Genomic DNA, 27,793 nt, shown 5'->3' with positions numbered 1-27,793 from the left:
ATAGTCACTAACCATACCGACATGCACATACTACCTCAAATCAGCCGGACTAACCGGTGTCTGTATATAGCCTCACTACTGTTATTTTCAACTTCTTTTTACTGTTGTTTTATTTCTTGACATATAAACTTTGATTTGTTGACCGTGCAATGCACACGCACCAAAACTTAAGATAAAGATAATTGTGAGTTAATCCAATCACCAAAATGTGAGTTCTTGCTAGTCTTGTGGTTCAAACCATTACAAAATGACAATTGTTCTCAAAGACTTCACTAAACCAATAAAGTCTAGTCGGTTCTTTGTAAAAAAATGTTTATTGGCTTCTCTAATCAGTTTATAAATGCAGTAACATGTACAGCCCTGTAAATCATATCACAATGGTCTAGAACAAAAAGGACAGGGATGGGGAAGCATCAGCTACAATTAGGTGGGGTGACGATCAGAAAAAAAGGGCCATACAAAAATCATCATATCATGCATATTGGAAGAAACCAAATGAACAAACTTTTAGTGTTTTTTGTACATTTTTGTAAACAATATCCTTCTAGAGATATGAAAACATTTAGGGCAAGTAACAAAAATAAAGGATATAACAACATAAGAGAAATGACAGTTTCTATGAGGCACCTAGAATGCAACACTGCTTGGCGTGAATGCTTTACACACAAAAAAAGATAATACATTTTGCATTTCAACGAGTCAAATGCTCTTCTATAAATTGTAAACACAAGCAGTGTTACATGATTATGCAAAATGTTTAACCTATACAAAAAGTATTTTCACTACATACATGAAACATGTGTTGCTGCTTTCTGAAGCTTCAACAGTGATATGAGGTATATTTAGGTCAATCCTATCGTTTGTTTCTCAGCCTCTCGCTCTTTCTTTCAACGCATAGTGTGTGTTTTGGAGTGAAGTGGCCAGCCAGCCAGACTTTTGTTTCCTGAGATCTGAGCAGATGTAGGAAAAGATCAACCCCGGCTGCCAGGAGAGAAATGGCGTGAGCCGCAGAAGACAAATAAATATGTATAAATAAATATCCATGTTTGCGAGTCTTTTACATGTGGCCCTTTATGGAGGAAATGTGAGCAGTTGTTTTCACATTGACACAGAAGTACCATAACAAGTAGCGGAAAGGGTTTGATGAGGAAAACTGAACAGGAAGATCCATTGAAGTTGTTGCAGTCTTTTTGTTCCGCCCTCCTCCTGGGATAAATAGCAACAAAGCTTTGTAGTCTCAAAGTACACCTGTAAAACGTGTGCCAGTTGCATCTCATAATACAAAGTTCTTCTTATTACACAATTTTGCCTTAATTCCTGAGTAATACAATTCTTGTAACAGACAATATATAACTTTTTTTGCCATTTGAATTCTGGGCTTTTCCCTGACACAAACTTAATTATTATTATTGTAATTATCATCATTCATTAATACTTTACAACTGTATGATTGTTAAAAACAAGGGGTTACAGGTAAAAGAAAAATAATTAAGTTCATAGCTACCCCCCAATTTTTTGTTTTAAAATTACATACAAATCTAGGTTTAGTTCATTTCATAGCAACTACACTAACAAAATAAAGACTAAATACAGATACAAAAAAAAATCAAAAAATTGCATTTGAGGCCTTAAAGACCTTCCCTGGTAGAGTTCTGGTTATCAACATTTAATGGCAGTGTTTCATTTTTTTTGTATCTCACTACAAGACGAAAATGAAGGGTATAGGAACACAAAGAAAAACAAAACCCACAACTAGGTTCACCTATTTTTAATCCTTACCTGAAACTTTGGCTTGTTGCAGTTTTCGATCCTGTACTAACTGGTTCGCTGACGTCAGTTAACAAACTGGTAAACCCTGAGAATTCTGACACAGTAGCCCGTATTCGTTGGTCGACCTCGGGCCCGAGGCCAGCGCTGTAACCCAGCGGGGTATGGCGGCCCGACTTGAACTGGGAGCCGAAGGCCTGGGCAAAGTTCTCGATCTGGTAGGTAGCCCGAAGGTCCACTTCCTTGGGTACATCTAGGTCGGCGTAGTTGCCGGTGCCGTTGCTCCTGTTGCCCTTGGCCCCCTGCTCCTTGGTGGCCCCGCCGGCGGCTGTCAGCTCCTGGGGTGTGAGCTGGAACCCATGGGAGTGGTGCTGCTTCTCCAGCTGCTCGGTAAGCTCCTGAGACGGGGTGAGCTGCTGGTGGCTAGCCGCCTCCAGGCCATTGAGGTGGAAGGCCGGCTGGGACAGGGAGCCTACCAGCATGCCGTAGTGGGACTTAGAGGATGACAACGAAGAAGAGGAGACTGTGGAGATGGGCAACGGCAAGGAGATGGATGGTGGGTAGCCACATTCCAGCGGGGATGTAGTGTAGAGATGCTTGTCAGGGAAGAGGGGCCCTGTGGGGCTGGAGCTGCTAGGGAGCAGAGGGAAGGGCCTGCTGGTGCGCTCTAGGGCCTGCAGTAGGAATTTGGAGTACTCGCTCATCACCACCTGCTTGTCGCCGCCGTTGGGTGAGTCGTCATCCAGCTCTGGGGTGACAGGTGCGGCCGGCTGCAGGTCCACGTGGTGCGGGCCACTGCTGTCGGTGAGGTCAAAGCTTACGTCACTATGGTGGTGGTGCGCGTTGTCTGACTTGTGGCTGTAATGGTCCAGCAAGCTCTGGAGCACCTCGTCCGGGATGCATGACTTGTCATGGTGCTTGAGGTCCAGGGGCAAGGCGTCCAGCATGGCCATGGTGGGCTCGTTGTGGTGGCCCAGCGAGCCCTGAATCACACTGCTGGACTGGGGCTGACCCATGTGGAGGGAGGGTGCCCCATAGTCGCTATTGGACATATGTTGGAGGTAGCGACGCTTCTTCACAAACTGCATGGCGTCGTCGTAGTTGTTGCTGGTAGCTGACTGGGCCTGCCTGGTGGCTGACTGGGCCTGCTTGGCGCCCCCACCGGAGGAGCCCTGGAGGAGGCCCATGGCCTCAAGCCCTGAGCCCACCGACAGCTCCATGGAGCCCTGCTTCTGAGACAGCAGCTTCTGCCCCCCGTCCTCCATGGAGTTGAGGGACTTATTGGCCTTCTTGAAGACCAGCTTGGGTGTGCGACCCTGCATGCTGGGCCCGAGGTCGGAGCACTCCATGCCGTAGTCCTGCAGGCTTCCCGACGACACGGTGGCGGCCACAGTTCTCTTACGCTTGCGCTCGATGCCGTCGCCTGCGTTTTTGGACTTGCCCCTCCTGCGTCCAGAGGTGGCGGTAGCATTTCCCTGAGTGAGTGAGTAGCTGCCGTGGCCAATGTCTGCGTCGGCCAGCTGCAGCATGCTGGGGTCTAGGCCCTTCTTTAAGGCTTCTCCACAGGTCCGCTTGTGCTTTAGTAACCGGTCTGTCCTCGAGAAAAACTACAGGGGGAACGGGGGGAGATGCACAGTATTTTAAAATGTTCTAGTTACCCGATTGAGCAAATGGATAAACGACAACAAGATGTATTTGTCCACTGTTAGACACACAAAGTGCTCTCGAACAAGCGTTAGTGTTCCAAACGGCTGCAATAACAGAGCACGTTGCAAGCATCCAACACTGTGGATTATCCATTATATTTTGAGCAAACAAATAGGCTAGATTGAGACAAACATCAGTGTGACATCAATAATTGGCATATTGTCAATCCGACCTGGGTATTTTAGTATTTGTACTTTCCAAATTCCTATAAAATGGCTGAAACCATTTTCAAATACTTATTTCCGAAGACATTATCTGAAATACACTTAGGACCAAATAGACCTGGGTTTTAATGCATGGAGTGTTGACATGAGCATTTACAAATACATGCCAATATTCAACTACTTGAAATCTATGCCAATTTTCTAAATACTTTATTTTCAGAGACATTTTAAAAGTATTGAAATACCCTAAATAGTATTTGAACACGGGTCTGTTGTCAATCAAATATGTTTCTGGTTTGAGGGTAAATCCTAGCTACCCTTGTGACTAACTGACCTGTTGGCAGGTGTCACACCTGTATGGCTTCTCTCCGCTGTGGGTCCTCTTGTGTCGCTCCATGTGGTACTTCTGGATGAAGCACATGTTACACTGGTCACAGCTGAAGGGCTTCTCTCCTGAGAAATTAATAGGACAACCGAAACAGTTGGAACCAAAGCTAGTACTGAGCGATTAACCAATCTAGGTTAAGGTAAAACGAATTTAAACAATTGACTAACGTTTCAATGATTAATATATATATATATATATATATTACTCCAAATACAAAAACACACAACTAAAATCTCCTCTGCCCAGACCCACATGCTCACACCTCCATTCATAATGCCTGCATTATTGTTTGCCACATGGCTTTATATTGTACCATTAGTTTCTCGGTCACCAATGCTATTGGAATATTTCAATAAATAATTCGATTTTTCCATATTGTTGATGATGGCGGATTAATTACCAAGTTAAATGTTTTTTTCAAGATGAGAATCATCCAGCCCATTGGGTCTCTCACTACATCCCCATATGCCATGTCTTGAAATATACAGACAGATAGAAGTATTACAATGACAGCCAACTTCCTAGCGCCGCCTACAACTTTTGGACTTTATAGCATTCCCAGAAAGCATGGATTATTGAATCATTGTTAGTTTTACACTTGACATGATTATGCCGTTGTGCTGTAGAATCTTTAAGTCTTGGTTCCAAAAGCTTATATTGTTTTCTAAGAGATTGTCAGTTGGATATGTTCTCTCTGCAAAGTGTTGTATATCTTACCTATTTAGGGATGATAACCCTTAGTCGGTTAGCCACTGAAAATACATTTGACTTGTCATGCTTATCGGTCTATAGGTTAAGTTGTCTAATTTTGTGTGATGAAATTGGTCGCGTGTGTATTTGTGTCTTTGGTGTGAAAACACATGTTAACTGTAGAGGGCGCTAATACAACCAAGAATACACTTGGAAGGTTTCACATCTGCTAGAGAACTTGTTTGGGAACTGAGGGGAAATGATGCATGCCAATCGCAGCTCTGTGTGGGACAATTTTGTTCAAAAGGGTGATAAAGTTCGCTGCAAGCTTTGCGACAGTTAATAAAAATGCAGCAGTAGTACCAGCACGATGAAGCACCACATCAAGAACAAACACCCGCATGCCATGTCGGTAGAGGATGGCTCGCAGCCGACCATCACGTCGATTCTAGCGGGGAGACGGTGTGATGCGTGCCGGTCTGAGGTGATCACACAGTTGGTCTGTAGAATGATTGAGCGCAATATGATGCAAATCAGTGGCTTAGGGAGTTCTTTACCTTGAGCCAAAGAAATGCATGCCATCAAGAAGTGCGATAAATAGAAATCGAAAAGCATTATGAGAAAAAAAAAAAAAGTGCTGAAAGTGAAGCTAGCCACAGTCGACAAGTTGGATCGCACAACTGACTGTTGGACTGCGCTGACCATCGAGAGCAACATTACCATGACATTTCACAGCTTTGACTGGATGACTGAATCAACGGTCGTCCTGGGACTGAGTCTATCCATCAGACACACGACGTCGCCGAGAAGCTGACCAGTGCTGTTGAGACATGGGGACTCGATGACCGTGTGTTGGCACGCGTCCACGATAACGCACACAACTTTGTGGCTGCCAATTCTCCTGCCTAACCAGCCTCCTGCGCACACACTTCAACTCACCATCAAGACAGCTTCACTATGTATGCGTGTCACGTGATTGTTGCAACTGGGAGGCTGGTTAGGCACTTTAACCTATCAAGGCACTGGAAGTCAAGCAAGTCCAAATGCAGCTGCCGCAGGACCACCTGATCCAGTCGTTAAGACACGCTGGACGATAGTCCACTTCGAAAGGCGTACTGTTATTTGAAAGATAAAAACATTAACTGTTTTGAAAATAAATAAACTCCCGGGTGGCGCAGTGGTCTAGGGCACTGCATCGCAGTGCTAGCTGCGCCACCAGAGTCTCTGGGTTCACGCCCAGGCTCTGTCGCAGCCGGCCGCAACCAGGAGGTCCGTGGGGCGACGCACAATTGGCATAGCGTCGTCCGGGTTAGGGAGGGTTTGGCCGGTAGGGATATCCTTGTCTCAGTATGTAAAATGTAATAAAATGTATGCACTCTACTGTAAGTCGCTCTGGATAAGAGCGTCTGCTAAATGACTAAAATGTAAATGTAAATTGGAAATGCTAAATAATACAGTACCAGTCAAAAGTCTGGACACCTACTCATTCCAGGGTTTCCCCTTGTTTTTACTATTTTCTACATTGTAGACATCAAAACTATGAAACACATGGAATCATGTAGTAACCAAGAAAGTGTTAAATCAAAATATATTTTATATTTGAGATTCTTCAAAGTAGCCACCCCTTGCCTTGATGACAGCTTTGCTGAGTAAAGGGTATGTATACTTACGTAAATTTGGTATTTCAGTTTTTTTTTTTTTTTGAATACATTATACTAAAATGGATTATTTAAAAAATCCCCCTCAGCAATCTACACACAATAGCCCATAATGACAAAGCAAAAACAGGTTGACATTTTTGTAAATGTATTCAAAATAAAAACTGAAATACCAGATTTACGTAAGTATTCATACCCTTTACTCAGTACTTTGTTGAATCACCTTTGGCTGACATTACAGCCTCGAGTTTACTTAGGTATGACGCTACAAGTTTGGCACACCTGTATTTGGGGAGTTTATCCCATTCTTCTCTGCAGATCCTCTCAAGCTCTGTCAGGTTGGATGGGGAGCGTCGCTCACAGCTATTTCCAGGTCTATCCAGAGATGTTTGATCTGGGTTCAAGTCCGGGCTCTGGCTGGGCCACTCAAGCACATTCAGAGACCTGTCCTGAAGCCACTCCTGCATTGTCTTGGCTGTGTGCTTAGGGTCGTTGTCCTGTTGGAAGGTGAACCATCGCCCAAGTCTGAGGTCCTGAGCAGGTTTACGTCAAGGATCTCTGTACTTTGCGCCGTTCATCTTTGCCTCAATCCTGACTAGTCTCCCAGTCCCTGTCGCTGAAAAACATCCTCATAGTATGATGCTGCCACCTCCATGCTTTACCGTAGGGATGGTGCCAGGTTTCCTCCAGACGTGATGCTTGGCATTGAGGCCAAAGAGTTCAATCTTGGTTTCATCAGAACAGAAAATCTTGTTTCTCATGGTCTGAAAGTCTAAGTGCCTTTTGGCAAACTACAAGCGGGCTGTCATGTGCCTTTTACTAAGGAGTTACTGCCATCTGGCCACTAACATAAAGGCCTGATTGGTAGAGTGCTGCAGAGATGGAAGAACCTTCCAGAAGGAAAACCATCTCCACAGAGGAACTCCAGAGTTACCAGCCATTTCTTGGTCACCTCCCTGACTTAGGCCTTTCTCCCCCGATTGCTCAGTTCAGCCAGGCGGCCAGCTCTAGGAAGAGTCTTGGTGCGTCCAAACTTCTTCAATTTAAGAATGGAGGCCACGGTTGTTGGGTACCTTCAATCCTGCATAATTGTTTTGGTACCCTTCCCAGATCTGTGCATCAACACAATCCTGTCTCGGAGCTCTACGGACAATTCCTTTGACCCCATGGCTTGGTTTTTGCTCTGACATGCACTGTCAACTGTGAGACCTTATATAGACATGTGTGTGCCTTCCCAAATCATGTCCAATGAATTGAATATACCACAGTTGTCTTCCAGTAGAGACATTCTTCTCATATTTTGTCTCGATCGGTTTTCTCGCGGATCCAGTTAATCTAAAGTTTGCACCTTTGTTTCCAGGATTCCAACTTTGTTGTCTTGTTCGTCCACACTCATGCCCTGTATATGTATATCTGATACAAAAGACTGCTTTCCCTTTTTAAAGAAGATTGTTTTGGTGAGCATTGACAGCATTTTAGCTATGTTTTCCTGGATATCCTTCAGCTGTTCTTGGAGATAAAAATTTATTTTAATCCCATTTCGTACTTTTTCCCACTGTAAGCTCAATAAGCACATTGCAGTTTCTGATAAATCAGATCGAGCCCTAAATGTTCTATGTAGTAGGGAGCTGTAGTTTCAAACAGGCCAATCAATATTCGACATAGTTGAATAAAATGTGGGAATCAAATCAAATCAAATTTTATTAGTCACATACACATGGTTAGCAGATGTTAATGCGAGTGTAGCGAAATGCTTGTGCTTCTAGTTCCGACAATGCAGTAATAACAACAAGTAATCTAACCTAACAATTCCACAACTACTACCTTATACACGCAAGTGTAAAGGGATAAAGAATATGTACATAAAGATATATGAATGAGTGATGGTACAGAACGGCATAGGCAAGATGCAGTAGATGGTATAGAGTACGGTATATACATATGAGATGAGTACTGTAGGGTATGTAAACATAAAGTGGCATAGTTTAAAGTGGCTAGTGGTACATGTATTACATAAAGATGGCAAGATGCAGTAGATGATAGAGTACAGTATATACATATACATATGAGATGGGTAATGTAGGGTATGTAAACATTATATTAAGTGGCATTGTTTAAAGTGGCTAGTGGTACATTTTTACATAATTTCCATCAATTCCCATTTTTAAAGTGGCTGGAGTTGAGTCAGTATGTTGGCAGCGGCCGCTAAATGTTAGTGGTGGCTGTTTAACAGTCTGATGGCCTTGAGATAGAAGCTGTTTTTCAGTCTCTCGGTCCCTGCTTTGATGCACCTGTACTGACCTCGCCTTCTGGATGATAGCGGGGTGAACAGGCAGTGGCTTGGGTGGTTGTTGTCCTTGATGATCTTTATGGCCTTCCTGTGACATCGGGTGGTGTAGGTGTCCTGGAGGGCAGGTAGTTTGCCCCCGGTGATGCGTTCTGCAGACCTCACTACCCTCGGGAGAGCCTTACGGTTGTGGGCGGAGCAGTTGCCGTACCAGGCGGTGATACAGCCCGACAGGATGCTCTCGATTGTGCATCTGTAGAAGTTTGTGAGTACTTTTGGTGACAAGCCGAATTTCTTCAGCCTCCTGAGGTTGAAGAGGCGCTGCTGCGCCTTCTTCACAACGCTGTCTGTGTGGGTGGACCAATTCAGTTTGTCCGTGATGTGTACGCCGGGGAACTTAAAACGTTCCACCTTCTCCACTACTGACCCGTCGATGTGGATAGGGGGGTGCTCCCTCTGCTGTTTCCTGAAGTCCACAATCATCTCCTTTGTTTTGTTGACGTTGAGTGTGAGGTTATTTTCCTGACACCACACTCCGAGGGCCCTCACCTCCTCCCTGTAGGCCGTCTCGTCGTTGTTGGTAATCAAGCCTACCACTGTAGTGTCATCCGCAAACTTGATGATTGAGTTGGAGGCGTGCATGGCCACGCAGTCGTGGGTGAACAGGGAGTACAGGAGAAGGCTCAGAACGCACCCTTGTGGGGCCCCAGTGTTGAGGATCAGCGGGGTGGAGATGTTATCTACCCTCACCACCTGGGGGCGGCCCGTCAGGAAGTCCAGGACCCAGTTGCACAGGGCGGGGTCGAGAACCAGGGTCTCGAGCTTGATGACGAGTTTGGAGGGTACTATGGTGTTAAATGCTGAGCTGTAGTCGATGAACAGTATTCTCACATAGGTATTCCTCTTGTCCAGATGGGTTAGGGCAGTGTGCAGTGTGGTTGCGATTGCGTCGTCTGTGGACCTATTGGGTCGGTAAGCAAATTGGAGTGGGTCTAGGGTGTCCGGTAGGGTGGAGGTGATATGGTCCTTGACTAGTCTCTCAAAGCACTTCATGATGACGGAAGTGAGTGCTACGGGGCGGTAGTCGTTTAGGTCAGTTACCTTAGCTTTCTTGGGAACAGGAACAATGGTGGCCATCTTGAAGCATGTGGGAACAGCAGACTGGGATAAGGATTGATTGAATATGTCCGTAAACACACCAGCCAGCTGGTCTGCGCATGCTCTGAGGACGCGGCTGGGAATGCCGTCTGGGCCTGCAGCCTTGCGAGGGTTAACACGTTTAAATGTTTTACTCACCTCGGCTGCAGTGAAGGAGAGCCCGCAGGTTTTGGTAGCGGGCCGTGTCAGTGGCACTGTATTGTCCTCAAAGCGGGCAAAAAAGTTATTTAGCGTGTCTGGGAGCAAGAGATCCTGGTCCGCGACGGGGCTGGTTTTCTTTTTGTAATCCGTGATAGACTGTAGACCCTGCCACATACCTCGTGTCTGAGCTGTTGAACTGCGACTATTTTGTCTCTGTACTGGGACTTAGCCTGTTTGATAGCCTTGCGGAGAGAATAGCTACACTGTGTGTATTCGGTCATGTTTCCGGTCACCTTGCCCTGGTTAAAAGCAGTGGTTCGCGCTTTGTTTCACGCGAATGCTGCCGTCAATCCACGGTTTCTGGTTTGGGAATGTTTTAATCGTTGCTGTGGGTACGACATCGTCAATGCACTTCCTAATGAACTCGCTCACAGAATCAGCATATTCTTCAATGTTGTTGTTGGACGCAATGCGGAACATATTCCAATCCGCGTGATCGAAGCAGTCTTGAAGCGTGGAATCAGATTGGTCGGACCAGCGTTGAACAGACCTGAGCGCGGGAGCTTGTTGTTTTAGTTTCTGTTTGTAGGCTGGAATCAACAAAATGGAGTCGTGGTCAGCTTTTCCGAAAGGAGGGCGGGGGAGGGCCTTATATGCGTCGCGGAAGTTAGTATAACAATGATCCAGGGTTTTACCAGCCCTGGTAGCACAATCGATATGCTGATAGAATTTAGGGCGTTTTGTTTTTAGATTAGCCTTGTTAAAATCCCCAGCTACGATGAATGCAGCCTCAGGGTGTGTGGTTTCCAGTTTACAAAGAGTCAGATAGAGTTCGTTCAGGGCCATCGATGTGTCTGCTTGGGGGGGGAATATATACGGCTGTGATTATGATCGAAGAGAATTCCCTTGGTAGATAATGCGGTCGACATTTGATTGTGAGGAGTTCTAGATCAGGTGAACAGAATGACTTGAGTTCCTGTGTGTTTTTATGATGATCACACCACGTCTCGTTAATCATAAGGCATACCCCCCCGCCGCTCTTCTTACCAGAAAGATGTTTGTTTCTGTCGGCGCAATGCGTGAAGAAACCAGCTGGCTGCACCGACTCCGTTAGCGTCTCTTGAGTTAGCCATGTTTCCGTGAAGCAGAGCACGTTGCAATCCCTGATGTCTCTCTGGAATGTTACCCGTGCTCGGATTTCATCAACCTTATTGTCAAGAGACTGGACATTGGCGAGTAGTATGCTAGGGAGTGGAGCGCGATGTGCCCGTCTCCGAAGCCTGACCAGGAGACCGCTACGTTTGCCCCTTTTACGGCGTCGCGTAGGGTCGCCGGCTGGGATCAGATCCATTGTATTGGGTGGAAGGCAAAACACTGGATCCGTTTCGGGAAAGTCATATTCCTGGTAGGAACGATGGTTAGTTGACGTTAATCGTATATTCAGTAGTTCCTCCCGACTGTATGTAATGAAACCTAAGATCACCTGGGGTACCAATGTAAGAAATAACACATAAAAAAACAAAATACTGCATATTTTACAAGGAACGCGAAGCGAGGCGGCCATCTCGGTCGGCGCCGGAAGAATTAACTACAATGACCGTAATCCATTGCGAGCATACTTGTCCGTCCTGTGTTTCTTTTACGCCGGCTAAGTAAAAGAGAGACGAATGCACGAGAGGGATACAGAGTAGGTGCTTGAAAAACAAATGCCAGTCCCACTAAGCCCAAACCAGATGAGATGGCGTATCGCTGCAGAATGCTGTGGTAGACATGCTGGTTAAGTGTGCCTTGAATTCTAAATAAATCACTGACCGTGTCACCAGAAAATCACCCCCACACCATCACCTCCATGCTTCACGGAAGGAACCACACATGCGGAGAGCATCCATTTTTTTTTTTACCTTTATTTAACTAGGCAAGTCAGTTAAGAACAAATTCTTATTTTCAATGACGGCCTAGGAACAGTGGGTTAACTGCCTGTTCAGGGGCAGAACGACAGATTTGTACCTTGTCAGCTCGGGGATTTGAACTTGCAACCTTTCGGTTACTAGTCCAACGCTCTAACCACTAGGCTACCCTGCCGCTCCATTCACCTACTCTGTGTCACAAAGACAGGGCGGTTGAAACCAAAAACCTCAAATTTGGACTCATCAGACCAAAGGACAGATTTCCACCAGTCTAAGGTCCATTGCTTGTGTTTCTTGGCCAAAGCAAGTCTCTTCTTATTATTGGTGTCCTTTAGTAGTGGTTTCTTTGCAGCAATTCGACCATGAAGGCCCGATTCACAGTCTCCTCTGAACAGTTGATGTTGAGATGTGTCTGTTACTTGAACTCTGAAGCATTTATTTGGGCTGCAATTTCTGATGCTAGTAATTCTAATGAACTTATCCCCCGCAGCAGAGGTAACTCTGGGTCTTCTTTCCTGTGGTGGTCCTCATGAGAGCCAGTCTCATCATAGCGTTTTATGGTTTTTGAAACTGCACTTGAAGAAACTTTTGAAGTTCATGACATTTTACAGATTTACTGACCTTCATGTCTTAAAGTAATGTACTGTCATTTCAGTTTTTTTGAGCTGGTCTTGCCATAATAGTGCCATCTTCTGTATACCACCCCTACCTTGTCACTACACAACTGATTGGCTCAACACATTAAGGAAAGAAATTCCACAAATTAACATTTAAGGCACACCTGTTAATTGAAACGCATTCCAGGTGACTACCTCATGAAGCTGGTTGAGAGAATGTCAAGAGTTTGCAAAGCTGTCATCAAGGCAAAAGGTGGCTACTTTAAAAAATACGACTGGTTGGTTACTACATGATTCCATGCGTGTTATTTCATAGTTTTGATGTATTCACTATTATTCTACAATGTAGAAAATAGTAAAAATAAAGAACTCCTCTTTAACTAGTAGGTGTCCAAACTTTTGACATGTACTGTAAGTGATAAGCAACAATGGGGCAGTCACTACCATCATGGGACTTATATTAATTGCTTAATTCTGTATTGTTACAGCATTCAATCCACAATGCGAAGAGCATTAGATTTTTTAAATCTTTTTTATCATCAAAACCAAAATAGAAAACCCATGATTATTTTTGAATAATCTAAACGACCTTAAAAAGCATGAAATGCTCAGCTGAAACGTTTTAAATTGCACGTTGGGTTCAATTTCATGTCGGGAAGTAAACTGAAATTCCAATTATGCCTCTGAATTTGAGATTAGTTATTGAATTTAAATGAAATTGACCACAGCTTTGACTGTCATATGTTAAGGGCAAAACTCACCGCTGTGGATCTTCTCATGCCGCTGCAGCAGATACTTCTGGATAAAGCTCATGTTACACTGACTGCACCGGAAAGGCCTCTCACCTGTGCGATCAGAAATACAATCACCCACTCTCCACATTAATTGACTATCAGTGAGGGAAAGCAGAGGTTGGCTTTACTCAAGACGGGTGGGGAGTGTCAGTTGATAAAATTGGATAATTTGGAGTAACACTGCAGAAGAAGAAAATGTTAAGTTAAAGAGTGAAATCCTAAAGGGATGGTTCCCCCAAATGACACATTTAGATTGGTTTCCTTACCTTGAAATCATAGGACAAAAACAGCAATCCACGCTTTGGTGTCTTGCTTCCCGAAACTAAAGCGTGAATTGCAATCTCTCCTTGTCCATAGATCACTTTCAAGGTAAGGACATTTATATATAAATTTGTAATTTGGCTGAACATTCACTTTAAAGACAAAAAATAACAGAATTTCCCTCTGCGTCAATGAGTCAGACCTCCTGCAAGAAATGCGAGTCATTTACATTACCTCAGCATTTAGAGAATATTCATTGCATCACACAAATGATCACATCCATGCTACTCAAATCAGGGATATTGGGTGCATTTATTTTAGTTCACCTGGTGCCTTGGGTGGGTGAGGATTTCAGTTTAGGACCAATAGATTGATCTAAAAGAACACACTTCACCCACCCAGTGCCAGTCACGCTAAAACAAATGCACCAAATGAACAAAGAAATCGCATGCAAAAATCAATGAAAGCCTCTCACCTGTGTGAATGAGTACGTGTCTGCGGAGGTGGTAGGAGCTGCGAAAGGCGGCGTTGCAGTGCTCGCAGATGTGTGGTTTGGAGTTGGGAGACTGGCCGCCCCCGTCGCCGTCCAACGTCTGTGCAGGTGAGCGACAGAATGAAAAGTCAGAATAACACGGTTGTGCTGCTACGTCGAAGTATAAAAAAACGTGTTGTGTGAGGGGGTTGACATGACTACCGCAAAAGTGAACTGTTGTACGACATTTTGGTGGCTTTGACTCAAATGAATGTGAACGCTAGAGATTTGTTGGGTTCTACCTTGTGTTCTCCACGTTTTCTTCTGGCTTTCCCTTCCCCGTCGCTCTTCCGTCTTCTTCCCGACGCGTCTTTTGTCCCTTTCACTGGTCTTCCAGACACCTGAGGACAAGGTTGGTCATGTAGACAGATACCATACACAGTGTGAATATTCTCAAAAGGAGCTATCGGTCCTTTACTGATAACAGATTTCTATCTTTAGAGAGGGAATCAGGGATTTTTCTGACATGGGCCGGCTGTAAAAGAATCTCAGCTTTTGCCCGAAAAAGCACTTTATTATCGACAGAAATACTGCTCAGTTTCATCAGCTGTCTGGGTGGCTGGTCTCAAACTATTCCACAAGTGAAGAAGCCCAGAAGTAGAGGTCCTGGGCTGGCGTGATTACACATGGTTAGCGGATGTGAGGTCGATTGGACGTACTGCCAAATTCTCTAAAACGACATTTGAGGCAGCTTATGGTAGAGAAATGAAATTCTGACAACTCCGTTCATCTTTCCCTTAATCCTGACTAGTCTCCCAGCCCCTGCCGCTGAAAAACATCACCACAGCATGATGCTGCCACCACCGTTGCTTCACAACAGAGATGATAGCGACGGTGCAAGGTTTCCTCCAGACGTGAGGCTGCAGAGATGGTTGTCCTTCTGGAAGGTTCTCCCATCTCCACAGAGGAACTCTGGAGCTCTGTCGGTTTCTTGGTCACCTCCCTGACCAAGGCCCTTCTCCCCTGATTGCTCAGTTTGGCCAGGGGTCCAGCTCTAGGTGGTTCCAAACTTTTTCCATTTAAGAATGGAGGCTGTGTTCTTGAGGACCTTCAATGCTGCAGAAATGTTTTGGTACTCTTCCCCAGATCTGTGCCTTGACGCAATCCTGTCTCGGCGCTCCACAAACAATTCCTTCGAACTCATAGCTTGGTTTTTGCTCTGATATGCACTGTCAACTGTGGGACCTTATATAGACAAGTGTGTGCCTTTCCAAATCATGTCCAATCAATTGAATTTACCACAGGTGGACCCCAATCAAGTTGTAGAAACATCTCAAGGATGATCATTGGAAACAGGATGTTCATGAGCTCAATTTCGAGTCACATAGCAAAGGGTCTGAATACTTGTGTAAATATAACATAGCAGTTTATTTTATAAATTTGCCAACATTTCTAAAAACGTGTTTTTGCTTTGTCATTACGGGGTATTGTGTGTAGATTGATGAGGTGAAAAAAAAGGCTGTAATGTAACAAATATACATAAATAAAAGTAGAGCACCAAGATGGGCGCCTCTAAAATGTTGTTCGAAATACAGCCACACCCACCACCTCAACTCCTTTTTGATACAGAAAAAACACTGGGCGTACCAAAGTGGAAAACGTTAAAAAGCATACGTAACCAAATCAACAAACTATATTTATTGACTGATGCCCCTTATCAGCCACAAACTCCAACAACAAACTTGGCTTTTCTCACCAGCTCTCCAATTCGGCCGTTGCTGAGGTCATGCAGGAGCGTGTTCTGATGGTTGTGGTGGTGGCCTCCACCAAACTGCATCTCCAGCATCTCATTGCCCTTCCGCATGCCCCCTCCTCCGCCACAGCTGCCACCCAGTCCTCCTCCACCATAGAGGGGCACGCGGTAATCCAGCTCGCTCATCCGCTCCTGCTTGATGCCCATGCCATGGAGGAAGCCACCGGCGTGGGGAGGAGAGTCACGTTCCTTTTTTAGGATTATCTCCTGGGGTTGGTTGCCCCCCATGACTGACTGCGAAGTCAGGCAGGTGAAGCTGGTGACGGGCGGCAGGTGACTAAACATGAGCATACCCGGGGCGAAGTTGGGGTCCATGCCCCCGTTGCTTTGCAGGAACTCGTTGCCTAGCTTGTCTTGGATAATACTCATGGCAAGTGCAGGAGGGGAAACACTAGATGGGGCCAGGTAGGGGTGTCCTTAAAGAGAAGGGAAGAGAGTCAGAAGTTTACATACTTAGATTGGAGTGATTAAAACTCGTTTTTCAACCACTCCACAAATTTCTTGTTAACAAACTATAGTTTTGGCAAGTCGGTTAGGACATCTACTTTTCCAACAGTTGTTTACAGACAGAAAATTTCATTAATAATTCACTGTATTACAATTCCAGTGGGTCAGAAGTTTACATACACTCAGTTGACGGGGCATTTAAACAGCTTGGAAAAATCCAGAAAATTGTGTCATGGCTTTAGAAGCTTCTGATAGGCTAATTGACATCATTCGAGTCAATTGGAGGTGTACCTGTGAATGTACTTCAAGGCCTACCTTCAAACTCAGTGCCTCTTTGCTTGACATCATGGGAATATCAAAAGAAATCAGCCAAGACCTCAGAAAAAAATTTGTAGACCTCCACAAGTCTGGTTCGTCCTTGGGAGCAATTTCCAAACGCCTGAAGGTACCACGTTCATCTGTACAAACAATAGTACTTAAGTATAAACACCATGGGACCACGCAGACGTCATACCGCTCAGTAAGGAGACGCGTTCTGTCTCCTAGAGATGAACGAACTTTTGTGCGAAAAGTGCAAATCAACCCCAGAACAACAGCAAAGGACCTTGTGAAGATACTGGAGGAAACAGGAGGAAAATTATCTATATCCACAGTAAAACGAGTCCTATATATCGACATAACCCGAAAGGCCGCTCAGCAAGGAAGAAGACACTGCTCCAAAACCGCCATAAAGCCAGACTACGGTTTGCAACTGCACATGGGGACAAAGAATCTACTTTTTGGAGAAATGTCCTCTGGTCTGATGAAAAAAAAAATAGAACTGTTTGGCCATAATAACCGTTGTTATGTTTGGAGGAAAAGGGGGATGCTTGCAAGCCGAAGAACACCACCCCAACCGTGAATCATTGTGGCAGCATCATGTTGTGTGGGTGCTTTGCTGCATGAGGGACTGTTGCACTTCAAAAATAGATGGCATCATGAGCTAGGGAAATGATGTGGATATATTGAAGCAAAATCTCAAGACATCAGTCAGGAAGTTAAAGCTTGGTCGCAAATGGGTCTTCCAATTGGACAATGACCCCAAGCATACTTCCAAAGTTGTGGCAAAATGGCTTAAGGACAACAAAGTCAAGGTATTGGTGTGGCCATCACAAAGCCCTGACCTCAATCATATAGAAAATTTGTGGGCAGAACTGAAAAAGCGTGTGCGAGCAAGGAGGCCTACAAACCTGACTCAGTTACACAAGCTCTGTCAGGAGCAATGGGCCAAAATCCACCCAACTTATTGTGAGAAGCTTGTGGAAAGCTTTTGTGGAAGGCTACCCAAAACGTTTGACCCAAGATAACAATTTAAAAGCAATTCTACCAAATACTAAGTAAGTGTATGTAAACTTCTGACCCACTGGGAAGGTGATTCAAGAAATAAGCTGAAATAAATAATCCTCTATTATTCTGACATTTCACATTCTTAAAATAAAGTGGTTATCTTAACTGACCTAAGACAGGGAATTTTTACTAGGATTAAATGTTAGGAATTGTGAAAAACTGAGTTTAAATGTATTTGGCTAAGGTGTATGTAAACCTCCAACTGTATCAGGCTATGTATAGATCCACGTTATGGAAACATCTTAAGTGAGATAATAAAGTACCAGTCAAGTTTGGACACATCTACTCCTTCAAAAGGTTATTCTTTATTTTCACTATTTTCTACATTGCAGAATAATAATGAAGATATCAAAACTATGAAATAACACATGGACTCTTTGTAGTAACCAAAAAGTGTTAAACAATATATTTTATATTTGAGATTCTTCAAGTAACCACGCTTTTCCTTGTTGACAGCTTTGCACACTCTCGGCATTCTATTTGTTTAACATTTCTTTGGTTAGTACATGATCCCAATACGTGTTACATCATAGTTATGATGTCTTCACAATTATTCTACAAAAATTGACACGTTAAGTGTGCTGAAAATAAACGCAGTTGACAGTGACGTTTCTTATTATGCTGCGTTTATTAGACGAGTTGTTTTCTCCGGCGGCTATTTGCAGGAGAGAAAGAATCTAACAAAACAGGACAGTTATACTGAGGATATCGGCTGCAAGGCTGCAATCTTGTTGTAAGGTATTGGTTTAACCCTGACCACAGGGCTAGACTGGCCCCAGGTGAATGTAGTCAGTGTGCTTACAGTCATCCATGAATTACTTTATTGAATTTAATTGGGCTTCGCCTATCTGGAACAAAATGCTTGAGTAATTCTTATTTCTATGGAGTGAGGCTATGAAATAGTGTCTGGGTTAAGGTTCTCAAGCTAAACCTGTGTATTGTGGTTCAAGACCTTTTAACATCACTTCTCACATCAGATCTTATTCGTCACAAGAACCGAATACAACGCGTGTAGACTTTCCCGTGAAATGCTTGATTCTTGTTTAAGCAATTTGTTAGCAAATATAAATTGGCTAATGTTCCATGCAGCATAGCCCACATTTCCAAATGCCCGGAGGCTATGGCTAAATAAAATTGCCATGATTAGGCTATTAACCACTGACTAAATGGCAAATATTTAAAAAGAGGGACACATTTAGACTAAATTGCCTAGCCCACTGCTATCGTGCAAAGTGCAAGGGGAGGTTATCACAGCAGCGAAGTGAAATCAAGGCCATTACTAGCCGTGCCAAATATCTCATCGGGTCAACAAAGATTGAAGAAACTACTTTTTATTTAAAAAAAAATAATTTAACCTTTATTTAACTTGGCAAGTCCGTTAAGAACAAATTCTTATTTACAATGACGGCCTAGGAACAGTGCGTTAACTGCCTTGTTCAGAGGCAGAACATATTTTTTTTACATTGTCAGCTTGGGGATTCAATCTAGCAACCTTTCAGTTACTGGCCCAAAGCTCTAACCACTAGGCTACCTGCCGCCCACTTCAGTAAGCTACGGCAAAGCTTAACTGCTTGACTCCACCAAAAATGGAACAAGCAGCTGTGGCCAATAACCGATCCTCCTACTCGGCCCATCATAAACGCTTTAAGACAAATGAAAGTTTTGAACGGTTGCCTATTTCCCAAATGTTCTAATAGCCTACGAAAAGGTACGGCTGCCGTTTTCTAAAAGCTTGCTTGAGCCTGTTAACTTCTTATGGCTGCAGGGGCAAGATTGAGTAGCTTGGATGAAAGGTACACAGAGGTCCCCTTAGTAAACTGCCTGCTCAGTCCCAGTTGCTAATATATGCATATTATTATTCGTAGTGGATAGAAAACCCTCTGAAGTTTCTAAAACTGTTTGAATGATGTCTGTGACTATAACAGAACTCATATGGCAGGCAAAAATCTGAGATTAAATCCAAACAGGAAGTGGGAATTCTGAGGTTGGTCGATTTTCAAAACAGCCCCTATTGAATACACAGTGGGATATGGATGAGTTTGCACTTCCTACGGCTTCCACTAGATGTCAACCGTCTGTAGAACCGTGTCTGATGCCTCTACTGTGAAGTGGGGCCGAAGGAGACAGGAATTAGTCAGGTCTATCATGCTCTGACCATGCGCGTTCACGAGAGGGTGCTCTGTTCCATTGCACATCTGAAGTCAATGTAATTCTCCGGTTGGAACGTTATTGAAGATTTATGTTAACAACATTCTAAAGATTGATTCAGTACATCGTTTGACATGTTTCTACTGACTGTTACTGAACTTTTTGACATTTTGTCAGCTTTTAGGGAACACGCTTCGTGACTTTGGAATTGTTTACCAAACGCGCTAACAAAAGTAGCTAATTGGACATAAATAACGGACATTATCGAACACATCAAGCATTTATTGTGGACCTGGGATTCCTGGGAGTGCATTCTGATGAAGATCAAAGGGAACATTTACCATGTAATTTCTGGTTTATGTTGACTCAAATGGCAGCTCATTTTATTATATTTTTGAGCGCCGTCTCAGATTGCATGATTTGCTTTTTCCGCAAAGGGAACCAGATACTTTTAGACTTTTACTCAAGTTGTATTTTACTGGGTGACCTTCACCTCAGTTATTTTCTGTTAAGGCATCTTTACGTTTACTCAAGTATGAAAATTGGGTAATTTTCCCACCACTGCTTTTAAGCTACACCCAAACCATGGGCTAAACCCAGGCCAGCCCAACACGAATTAATAGCCATCACTAGCCGGCTAACACCCGGTTACTCAACCCTGCACCTTAGAGGCTGTTGCCCTCTATACATAGAATCACAGGTCACTTAAATAAATGGAACACTAGTCCCTTTAATAATGTTTACATACTGCTTTACTCATTTCATATGTATATACTGTATTCTATTCTATTTTAGTCAATGACACTCAGACAATGCTCGTCCTAATATTTAAATATTTCTTTATTCCGTTAATTCCAGATGTGTGTGCATTGTTATATTCCACTGCACGTTTGGAGCTCGGAACACAAGCACTTTGCTACACCCGCAATAACATCCGCTAAATATGTGTATGTGACAAAAAATCTAAAGATGGTATTTGATAATATCAGGCACATTTTCACGTCACATTTTTTTTAGGGGGCAGGATAATTACATGAGTCTACTTGAATTAACACAAGCAAGCCTTCATGACCTGGCCTCCGTACATTTGTATAGAATCAGCTTGATTTTATTTAACCAGGCAAGTAAGTTAAGAACAAATTCTTATTTACAATGACGGCCAAACATGGACGACACTGGGCCAAATGTGTGCCGCCCTATGGGACTCCCAATCGCGGCCAGATGTGATACAGCCTGGATTCGAACCAGGGAGATGCAGGGCCTTAGACCGTTGCGCCACTTGATTCCCTCTGTCAAAGAAGCTTGGAGCTTCTTTTTTGATATTTTCAGTGGTATCGGTAACAAATACACACCCATAAACAAACTTTAAATACAGGTTCATCCCCTGGTTTGACTGATCTGGCAGAGTTACTCCACCTCAAGAATTCCATTTGGAAAATCGCCCAGCACACGCACAGTCAGGCTGACTATCTCTTGTTCAGGCAAATGAGAAATACGTGCATTCAGGCTATCCAGAAGGCCAAGTTACTAGTTACTAAGGAGCTGTTCTCGCTGTGGGTCTAACCACAAGAATTTCTGGGAAACTGTTAAAGACCTAGAGAATGAACCCTCCTCACAGCTGCCCATGTCCCTTAATTTTGATGATGTGGTTGTTACTGACAAAGAGCATATGGCTAATCTCTTTAAAATCACCACTTTATTAAGTAAGGATTCCTATGCGACTCTGCCATGCCTCCATGTCCATTCAACATTTCCTTATCTCCCACCCCTTCTAATGTGACTATCCCCGATGCGCCTCCATCTTTTTCCCCTGCCCCGCTACAAAGTTCCTCCCTGCAGGTGGTCAATGAGTCCAGTGTGCTCAATTAGCTCCTTAAACTTGACCCCCAAAAAACATCTGGGTCAGATAATTTAGACCCTTTCTTCTTTAAGGTTGCTGCCCCCATCACCACCAAGCCCGTCTCTCCTTTCTGGGGAGGTTCCCATTGCTTGGAAGGCAGCCACAGCGCATCCATTACTTAAAGGGGGAGATCAAGCTGATCCTAACTGTTATAGGCCAATTTCTATTTTGCCCTGTTTATCAAAAGTGTTGGAAGAAATCAACTGACTGTCTTTCTTGATGTCTATAGTATTCTCTCAGTACGCAATCTGGTTTCCGCTCAGGTTATGGGTGTGTCACTGCAACCTTAAAGGTCATCAATGATGTCACCATTGCCCTTGATTCTAAGCAGTGCTGTGCTGCTGTTTTTTAATTGGCCAAAGCTTTCGATACGGTAGACCATTCCATTCTTGTGGGCCCGGCTAAGGAGTGTTGGTGTCTGAGGGGTCTTTGGCCTGGTTTGCTAACTACCTCTCTCAAAGAGTGGCGTGTATAAAGTCAAAACATCTTCCGTCTCAGCCACTGCCTGTCACCAGGGGAGTACCCAAGGCTCGATCTTAGGTCCCACACTCTTCTCAATTTACATCAACAACATAGCTCATGCAGTAGGAAGCTTTCTCATCCATTTATATGCAGATGATACAGTCTTATATTCAGCTGGCCCCTCCCTGGATTTTTTGTTAAACGTTCTACAACAAAGCTTTCTTAGTGTCCAACAAGCTTTCATTGCCCTTAACCTTGTTCTGAACAGCTCCAAAACAAAGGTCATGGGGTTTAGTAAGAAGATTGCCCCTCTCCCCACAGGTGTGATTACCACCTTTTGAGGGTTTAGAGCTTGAGGTAGTCACCTCATACAAGTACTTGGGAGTATGGCTAGACAGTGCACTGTCATTCTTTCAGCACATATCAAAGCTGCAGGCTAAAGTTAAATCTAGACTTGCTTTCCAATATGTTAATCGCTCCTCTTTCACCCCAGCTGCCAAACTAACCCTGATTCAGATGACCATCCTACCCATGCTAGATTACAGAGACAATTTATAGAGCGGCAGCTAGGGGTGCTCTCGGGCAGCTAAATGTTCTTTACCACCCGACTGTCAGATTTGCCACCAATGCTCCTTATAGGAGACATCACTGCACTCTATACTACTCATCTCTGTATACCCATCGCAAGACCCACTGGTTGATGCTTATTTATAAAACCCTCTTAGGCCTCACCCCATCTGAGATATGTACTGCAGCCCTCATTCTCAACATACAACACTTGTTCTGCCAGTCACATTCTGTTAAAGGTCCCCAAAGCACTCACATCCCTGGGCCGCTTCTCTTTTCAGTTCACTGCAGCTAGCAACTGGAACAAGCTGCAACACACACTCAAACTGGACCGTTTTATCTCAATCTCTTCATTTAAAGACTCAATCATGGACACTGACAGCTGCTTTGCGTGATGTATTGTTGTCTCTACCTTTTTGCTGTTTTCTGAGCCCAATAATGTTTGTACCATGTTTTGTGCTGCTGCCATGTTGTGTTGCTGGCATGCTATGTTGTTGTCTTAGGTCTCTCTTGTCATGATGTGTGTTTGGTCATATATATATATATATATATTTTATCCCAGCCCCCATCCCCGCAGGAGGCCTTTTGGTAGGCCATCATTGTAAATAAGAATTTGTTTAAACTGACTTGCCTAGTTAAATAAAGCTGAAATCAAAATAAGATTGCAATTTAAAAATTATAATAAAAGCAAACAGTGAAATACATTTTTTATGTCACAAGCGGTAGGCCAATCGAATCCTGGCAATTGAGTTTGAAGGAAACAGTCCCAAAAGTGAAAGGTGTCGGATCCTGTTCCTGCTCAAATTAAGCACTACTCCCTCACGAGGGAGAGGAATCAGAAAATATCTTCAAGATGTGGGTTTTCTGTCATGGAATTTCAAAGCAATGTTTCTTAAACTTACAGAAGGCAGGACAATTTCTCCAAAACTAAATCTGTGTTGATATTAGTTGGCAGCGGTCTTAAATTCCACATTATTATGGCTTGATGTATTTCTAATACCTTTAAGACTTTTTCTGCTAAATGTTTACTAAAACTCCTTTTCCATCTCTTTGACCCAAAATCAAAGCCTTTGCATAGTCCTATTTTTTTAGGGTGGAAAATGTGCCTTAACTTCTCAAAAACGGACTCTTCAGTTCATAGGAGCATGTCAAATGAAAGCTCACATGTTGGTGCTCATCGCTCCTTTCACATGGAAATGCCCAACTGCTTATTATGATTGCTAAAAACAGGACAATCTAAACAAATCCCTAAAACACATGTAAATATTGGACTTTAAATTGAGCCTTCCTGTATTATACTTATGCTAAAAGGTTTATATTGTACTGAGACATTTATTTTGTTTGTATTCTTATATTTTCTTATTGTTGTTGCAGTGTTGAGAATGAACCTGCAAATAAGCATTTCGTTGGACGTGTATACAAAATAACGTTACCTCTGTCTCAAACCACCTTGTGCTCGCCTATTACCAATTAGACATCACCATAACATTAGGCCCATGTGGAATAGTGTGTGCCATTGCGCCAGCGTAAGACAAAGTTGCATTTTGTATCATATACAGCTGGGATTGTAGCCAAACAAAAAACTATGCTGCAATGTAAAATTTGCAATGGTATATTCTCATTCAAATGACACTAAGTGACAATTACTTCAACTTTATTACAGGGGATGTGAACACCATGAGTTTGCTGCCCTTGGCAAAGTGAGTATACGAATAAAGAACCATTGGTAGGCTGGACAAATTACATTTTTAACAATGCCTTTTCTGATTAAAAAAAAAGTTCATTGCATCTGCCGTGGAGCCCAGTTTCATAATATTACCATATGCCCCAGCTGGTTGCCGTAGTTTTGAAGTAATCACGAAACAGACCTCGTTTTGGGGTATTTTTCACGCTGCCAGCTCATATTAGTTCTATTGAGCAGCGTGGCACCAACTCGCCTTCCGAACGTTCTATTCCCAGCTTATTGTTCTACCTCACAATGCTTGCTTTTGTTGGCAATGAGACCCGCTCACGTTGTTTGTAGGTAAAATGTAAACAACTAAAAATTACTTAAGGAACTCTTGAGGTCGTCCCATTGTTTCCTATAGGGAAATATAGGTATGCCTGTCTATACTACAATGTGTATATTTAGATTTTTTTTAATTGGACACCATTTTAATCATGAGAATCTCCTCTTTCTAACCATTTAAGGCTGGGCAGTGTATTCCGTTGTCATCAAACGCTAGCCATGAAATGTATTTTGCCCTTGGAACGCTATACTCCCCCCATTGTTTTCCTATGGAGAGGCATGCTGTTATATTTCGACAAATATCTCGCAATGTGTAAATTTATATTCTTGAAGTCCAACACCATTTTAATGATGAGAATCTCCTCTTTCTAATTATGTAAGGCTGGGCAGTGTATTCCGTTGTCATCAAACGCTAGAAAGTCAGAAGTTGCCATTTGTTTCCTACCTCCTCGTTTTGTAGACATAAGCACACTTGGCACCATCGAGATTCGAATGTTTACTTTATACACAAGTTATTTTTCCGTTTCGTCCTAAGAACAGATTGTAGTGGTAAAATAAAAAAAGGGATAATTGTTTTGGTGCCATTTAGGCGAAATGGAATTCTAAACGTCACTCCAGCCAAAACAGGCTCTGCGTACGTTTCGTTAATTTGCTATGGGATCGGGCTAGTGTTCCAGCTCAGCCAACCTTCTTTTGACATTTTATAGCCTTGGGTGAATTTAGACTCGTTCTATTGTCCAGTTTACCATTGGCTGAAATCGCTATCTGCTAAATTGTACATCAAATTACACGGGTCCGCTAAACTAGACTAAAGCAACCCATATTTTACCACGGATTTAGCCAGAATTTTGTCTAACGTCATTGGGGTAAAACTACTAGCTGGCTTACAATTCCAGATGCCTCAGACACAATATTGTGTTTAGTCTAGCCGACCATTTGGCTACGCGACATTTAATTTTATGGTAAGCGGATGGGCTTTTGTGATGCATAGCCAGCAGCTAGTTAGCATGCTACAAATGGCGTTAGCTGTCCTGGTCAACTGTTGGTACAAAACACGCTTGTCACAAATACAATACTATCAAAACGCAATAACACAGATGACAACAAATCGACTCACATTAAGACAATAGACGTTAAAAGGCGACGGCTAAATCAAGAATGGGTACGCGTTAGTATACTAGTTATCCTAATGCTAATTCGCCATATCAAACCATTGTATCAAACTCAGGTAGCTAGTAGCTTACTAGTCTCATGCTGGCAAACCATTAGCCAGGGATTCAACGTTACCGCTTGTACGACCTAATTTGTCCAAAGGAAATATTTGTCTCATTAAAACCCAAACACTAACGTTAGCTACTTACCGGTATAATAGAAGCACGTTTTATTTATCCGTTTATGAAAGAAGATTGGCTTGCTGTCCTTGGCTGGGACGACGCTCGTGAAATAAAGTCGGACTAACAAACGTTAGCTTGATAATTATCTTTGGCGCTCGACCCTATTTATCGAGATAGGTATGCTGAGTTAGTTAGTTAACACTATCTCTAATTATAGCACTCCTCAAGGTTTGCGGTGCACGTTAACTTTAGATCACATACTGCAAATAGTACGGGTGCTATGAGCCAAATGTCTGCTTACCAGTTAGCTAACGAGCTAGCCTCTCCAACTGAAACCCCACATTATGGCCATGTAACAGAGAAACAATGATGCTCGACTGAGTGTATCTCTCGCATGCTGAAGCGATTTGTGTCTGACATTTTCACCGCTTATAACTTGACAAATTTCAACAAAAACTCAGAAATAAAGGTACATTTCAATAAATAATTACCTACACATGACCGCGACTGGCTATAAATGTTGGTATTTTCTTCTCTTGTTCGTTCCTTTGAGGTGTTATAGACAAAACATTGTCGTCTTGCGGCCGATGCTTTCGTCCATCTTGTCCAGGCGCGGGGAATTCTGGGTCTAGCGGACGGGTCGTGAGAGGAGAGAGCTGCTGCAGTATGAGTAGATATGGCTAGTATCACCAAAGGTCGCCTAACAAACTTTTCCATTGTCAGGTCAATATTGTTGACTGGAATATTGTCCACTATATTCCGTTGTATTTTGTGTTTCACTTTTAATTCTGTCAGGGCAATCATCATTGCACTGTAGATGAAACACGTGCAGTTCGACTTCTGGTGATAGAAGTCACAAAATTGTTACATTTAGTGAATTAATTAATTGATTTATGAATTGTACTATCATAAGGGCAGTCTTTTTTGGCATCTTATCATTATTTGAAATTAATGTGATGATAGGCTAGGTCTCTCTGTCACACACAAAGATCTAGCTTAACCTTGTTTTATTTTATTTTTTATATTTAATCTTTATTTAACTAGGCAAGTCAGTTAAGAACAAATTCTTGTTTACAATGACGGCCTACCAAAAGGCAAAAGGCCTCCTGCGGGGACGGAGGCTGGGATAAGAAAAAATATATATACTGTATATAAAATATAGGACAAAACACACATCACGACGAGAGACAACACTACATTACATAAAGAGAGACCTAAGACAACAACATAACAAGGCAGCAACACATGACAACACAGCATGGTAGCAACACAACATGACAACAACATGGTAGCAACACAACATGGTAGCAGCACAAAACATGGTACAAACTTTATTGGGCACAGACAACAGCACAAAGGGCAAGAAGGTAGAGACAACAATACATCACGCAAAGCAGCCACAACTGTCAGTAAGAGTGTCCATGATTAAATCTTTAAATGAAGAGAATGAGATAAAACTCCAGTTTGCGTGTTTGTTGCAGCTCGTTCTAGCTGCAGCGAACTGAAAAGAGGAGCGAACCAGGGATGTGTGTGCTTTGGAGACCTTTAACAGAATGTGACTGTCAGAACAAGTGTTGTATGTTGAGAATGAGGGCTGCAGTACATATCTCAGATAAGGGGGAGTGAGACCTAAGAGGGTTTTAATAAGCATCAACCAGTGGGTCTTGTTTATTTATTTATTTTATTTATTTAACCTTTATTTAACCAGGTAGGCAAG

General features: G+C 43.2%; 2 protein-coding genes across 4 annotated transcripts in view; both read right to left on the bottom strand.

The window, feature by feature from the left end:
* LOC129860409 (uncharacterized) overlaps nucleotides 1-27,793 on the bottom strand; it is a 269,201-nt gene that overhangs the window by 188,830 nt on the left and 52,578 nt on the right. The window lies entirely within an intron of this gene.
* On the bottom strand, nucleotides 296-26,715 carry LOC129860407 (zinc finger protein 281-like). 3 transcript variants are annotated; one of them, XM_055930788.1, is made up of 7 exons: nucleotides 26,568-26,715; nucleotides 15,768-16,240; nucleotides 14,314-14,412; nucleotides 14,015-14,132; nucleotides 13,246-13,329; nucleotides 3,973-4,091; nucleotides 296-3,374 (listed from the first exon to the last, which is right to left on the bottom strand). In XM_055930788.1, the coding sequence occupies exons 2-7, from the start codon at nucleotides 16,191-16,193 to the stop codon at nucleotides 1,776-1,778; spliced, it is 2,445 nt and encodes an 814-aa protein (XP_055786763.1). In that variant the 5' UTR covers nucleotides 16,194-16,240; nucleotides 26,568-26,715; the 3' UTR covers nucleotides 296-1,775. The 3 variants fall into 3 exon arrangements, with proteins under 3 accessions (XP_055786763.1, XP_055786761.1, XP_055786762.1); XM_055930786.1 differs by having other exon boundaries at nucleotides 13,246-13,339; nucleotides 14,016-14,132; XM_055930787.1 differs by having other exon boundaries at nucleotides 13,246-13,339; nucleotides 14,016-14,132; nucleotides 26,572-26,715.

This window comes from Salvelinus fontinalis, chromosome 8, assembly GCF_029448725.1.
Source record: "Salvelinus fontinalis isolate EN_2023a chromosome 8, ASM2944872v1, whole genome shotgun sequence".
NCBI classification, from domain to species: domain Eukaryota; kingdom Metazoa; phylum Chordata; class Actinopteri; order Salmoniformes; family Salmonidae; genus Salvelinus; species Salvelinus fontinalis.
Note: the sequence above shows the minus strand (reverse complement) of the source record. Positions and strands in the feature narration are given on the sequence as shown.

What these genes read in the sequence shown, in the direction of transcription:
- LOC129860407 (XM_055930786.1), bottom strand. Translation starts at nt 16,193, where the DNA reads ATGAGTATTATCCAAGACAAGCTAGGCAACGAGTTCCTGCAAAGCAAC. An exon ending in ACGGCCGAATTGGAGAGCTG is followed by an intron (nt 14,413 to 15,767) that starts GTGAGAAAAGCC and finishes CCTTGTCCTCAG; the next exon opens with GTGTCTGGAAGACCAGTGAA. An exon ending in GGTGTGACACCTGCCAACAG is followed by an intron (nt 3,375 to 3,972) that starts GTCAGTTAGTCA and finishes TTCCCCCTGTAG; the next exon opens with TTTTTCTCGAGGACAGACCG.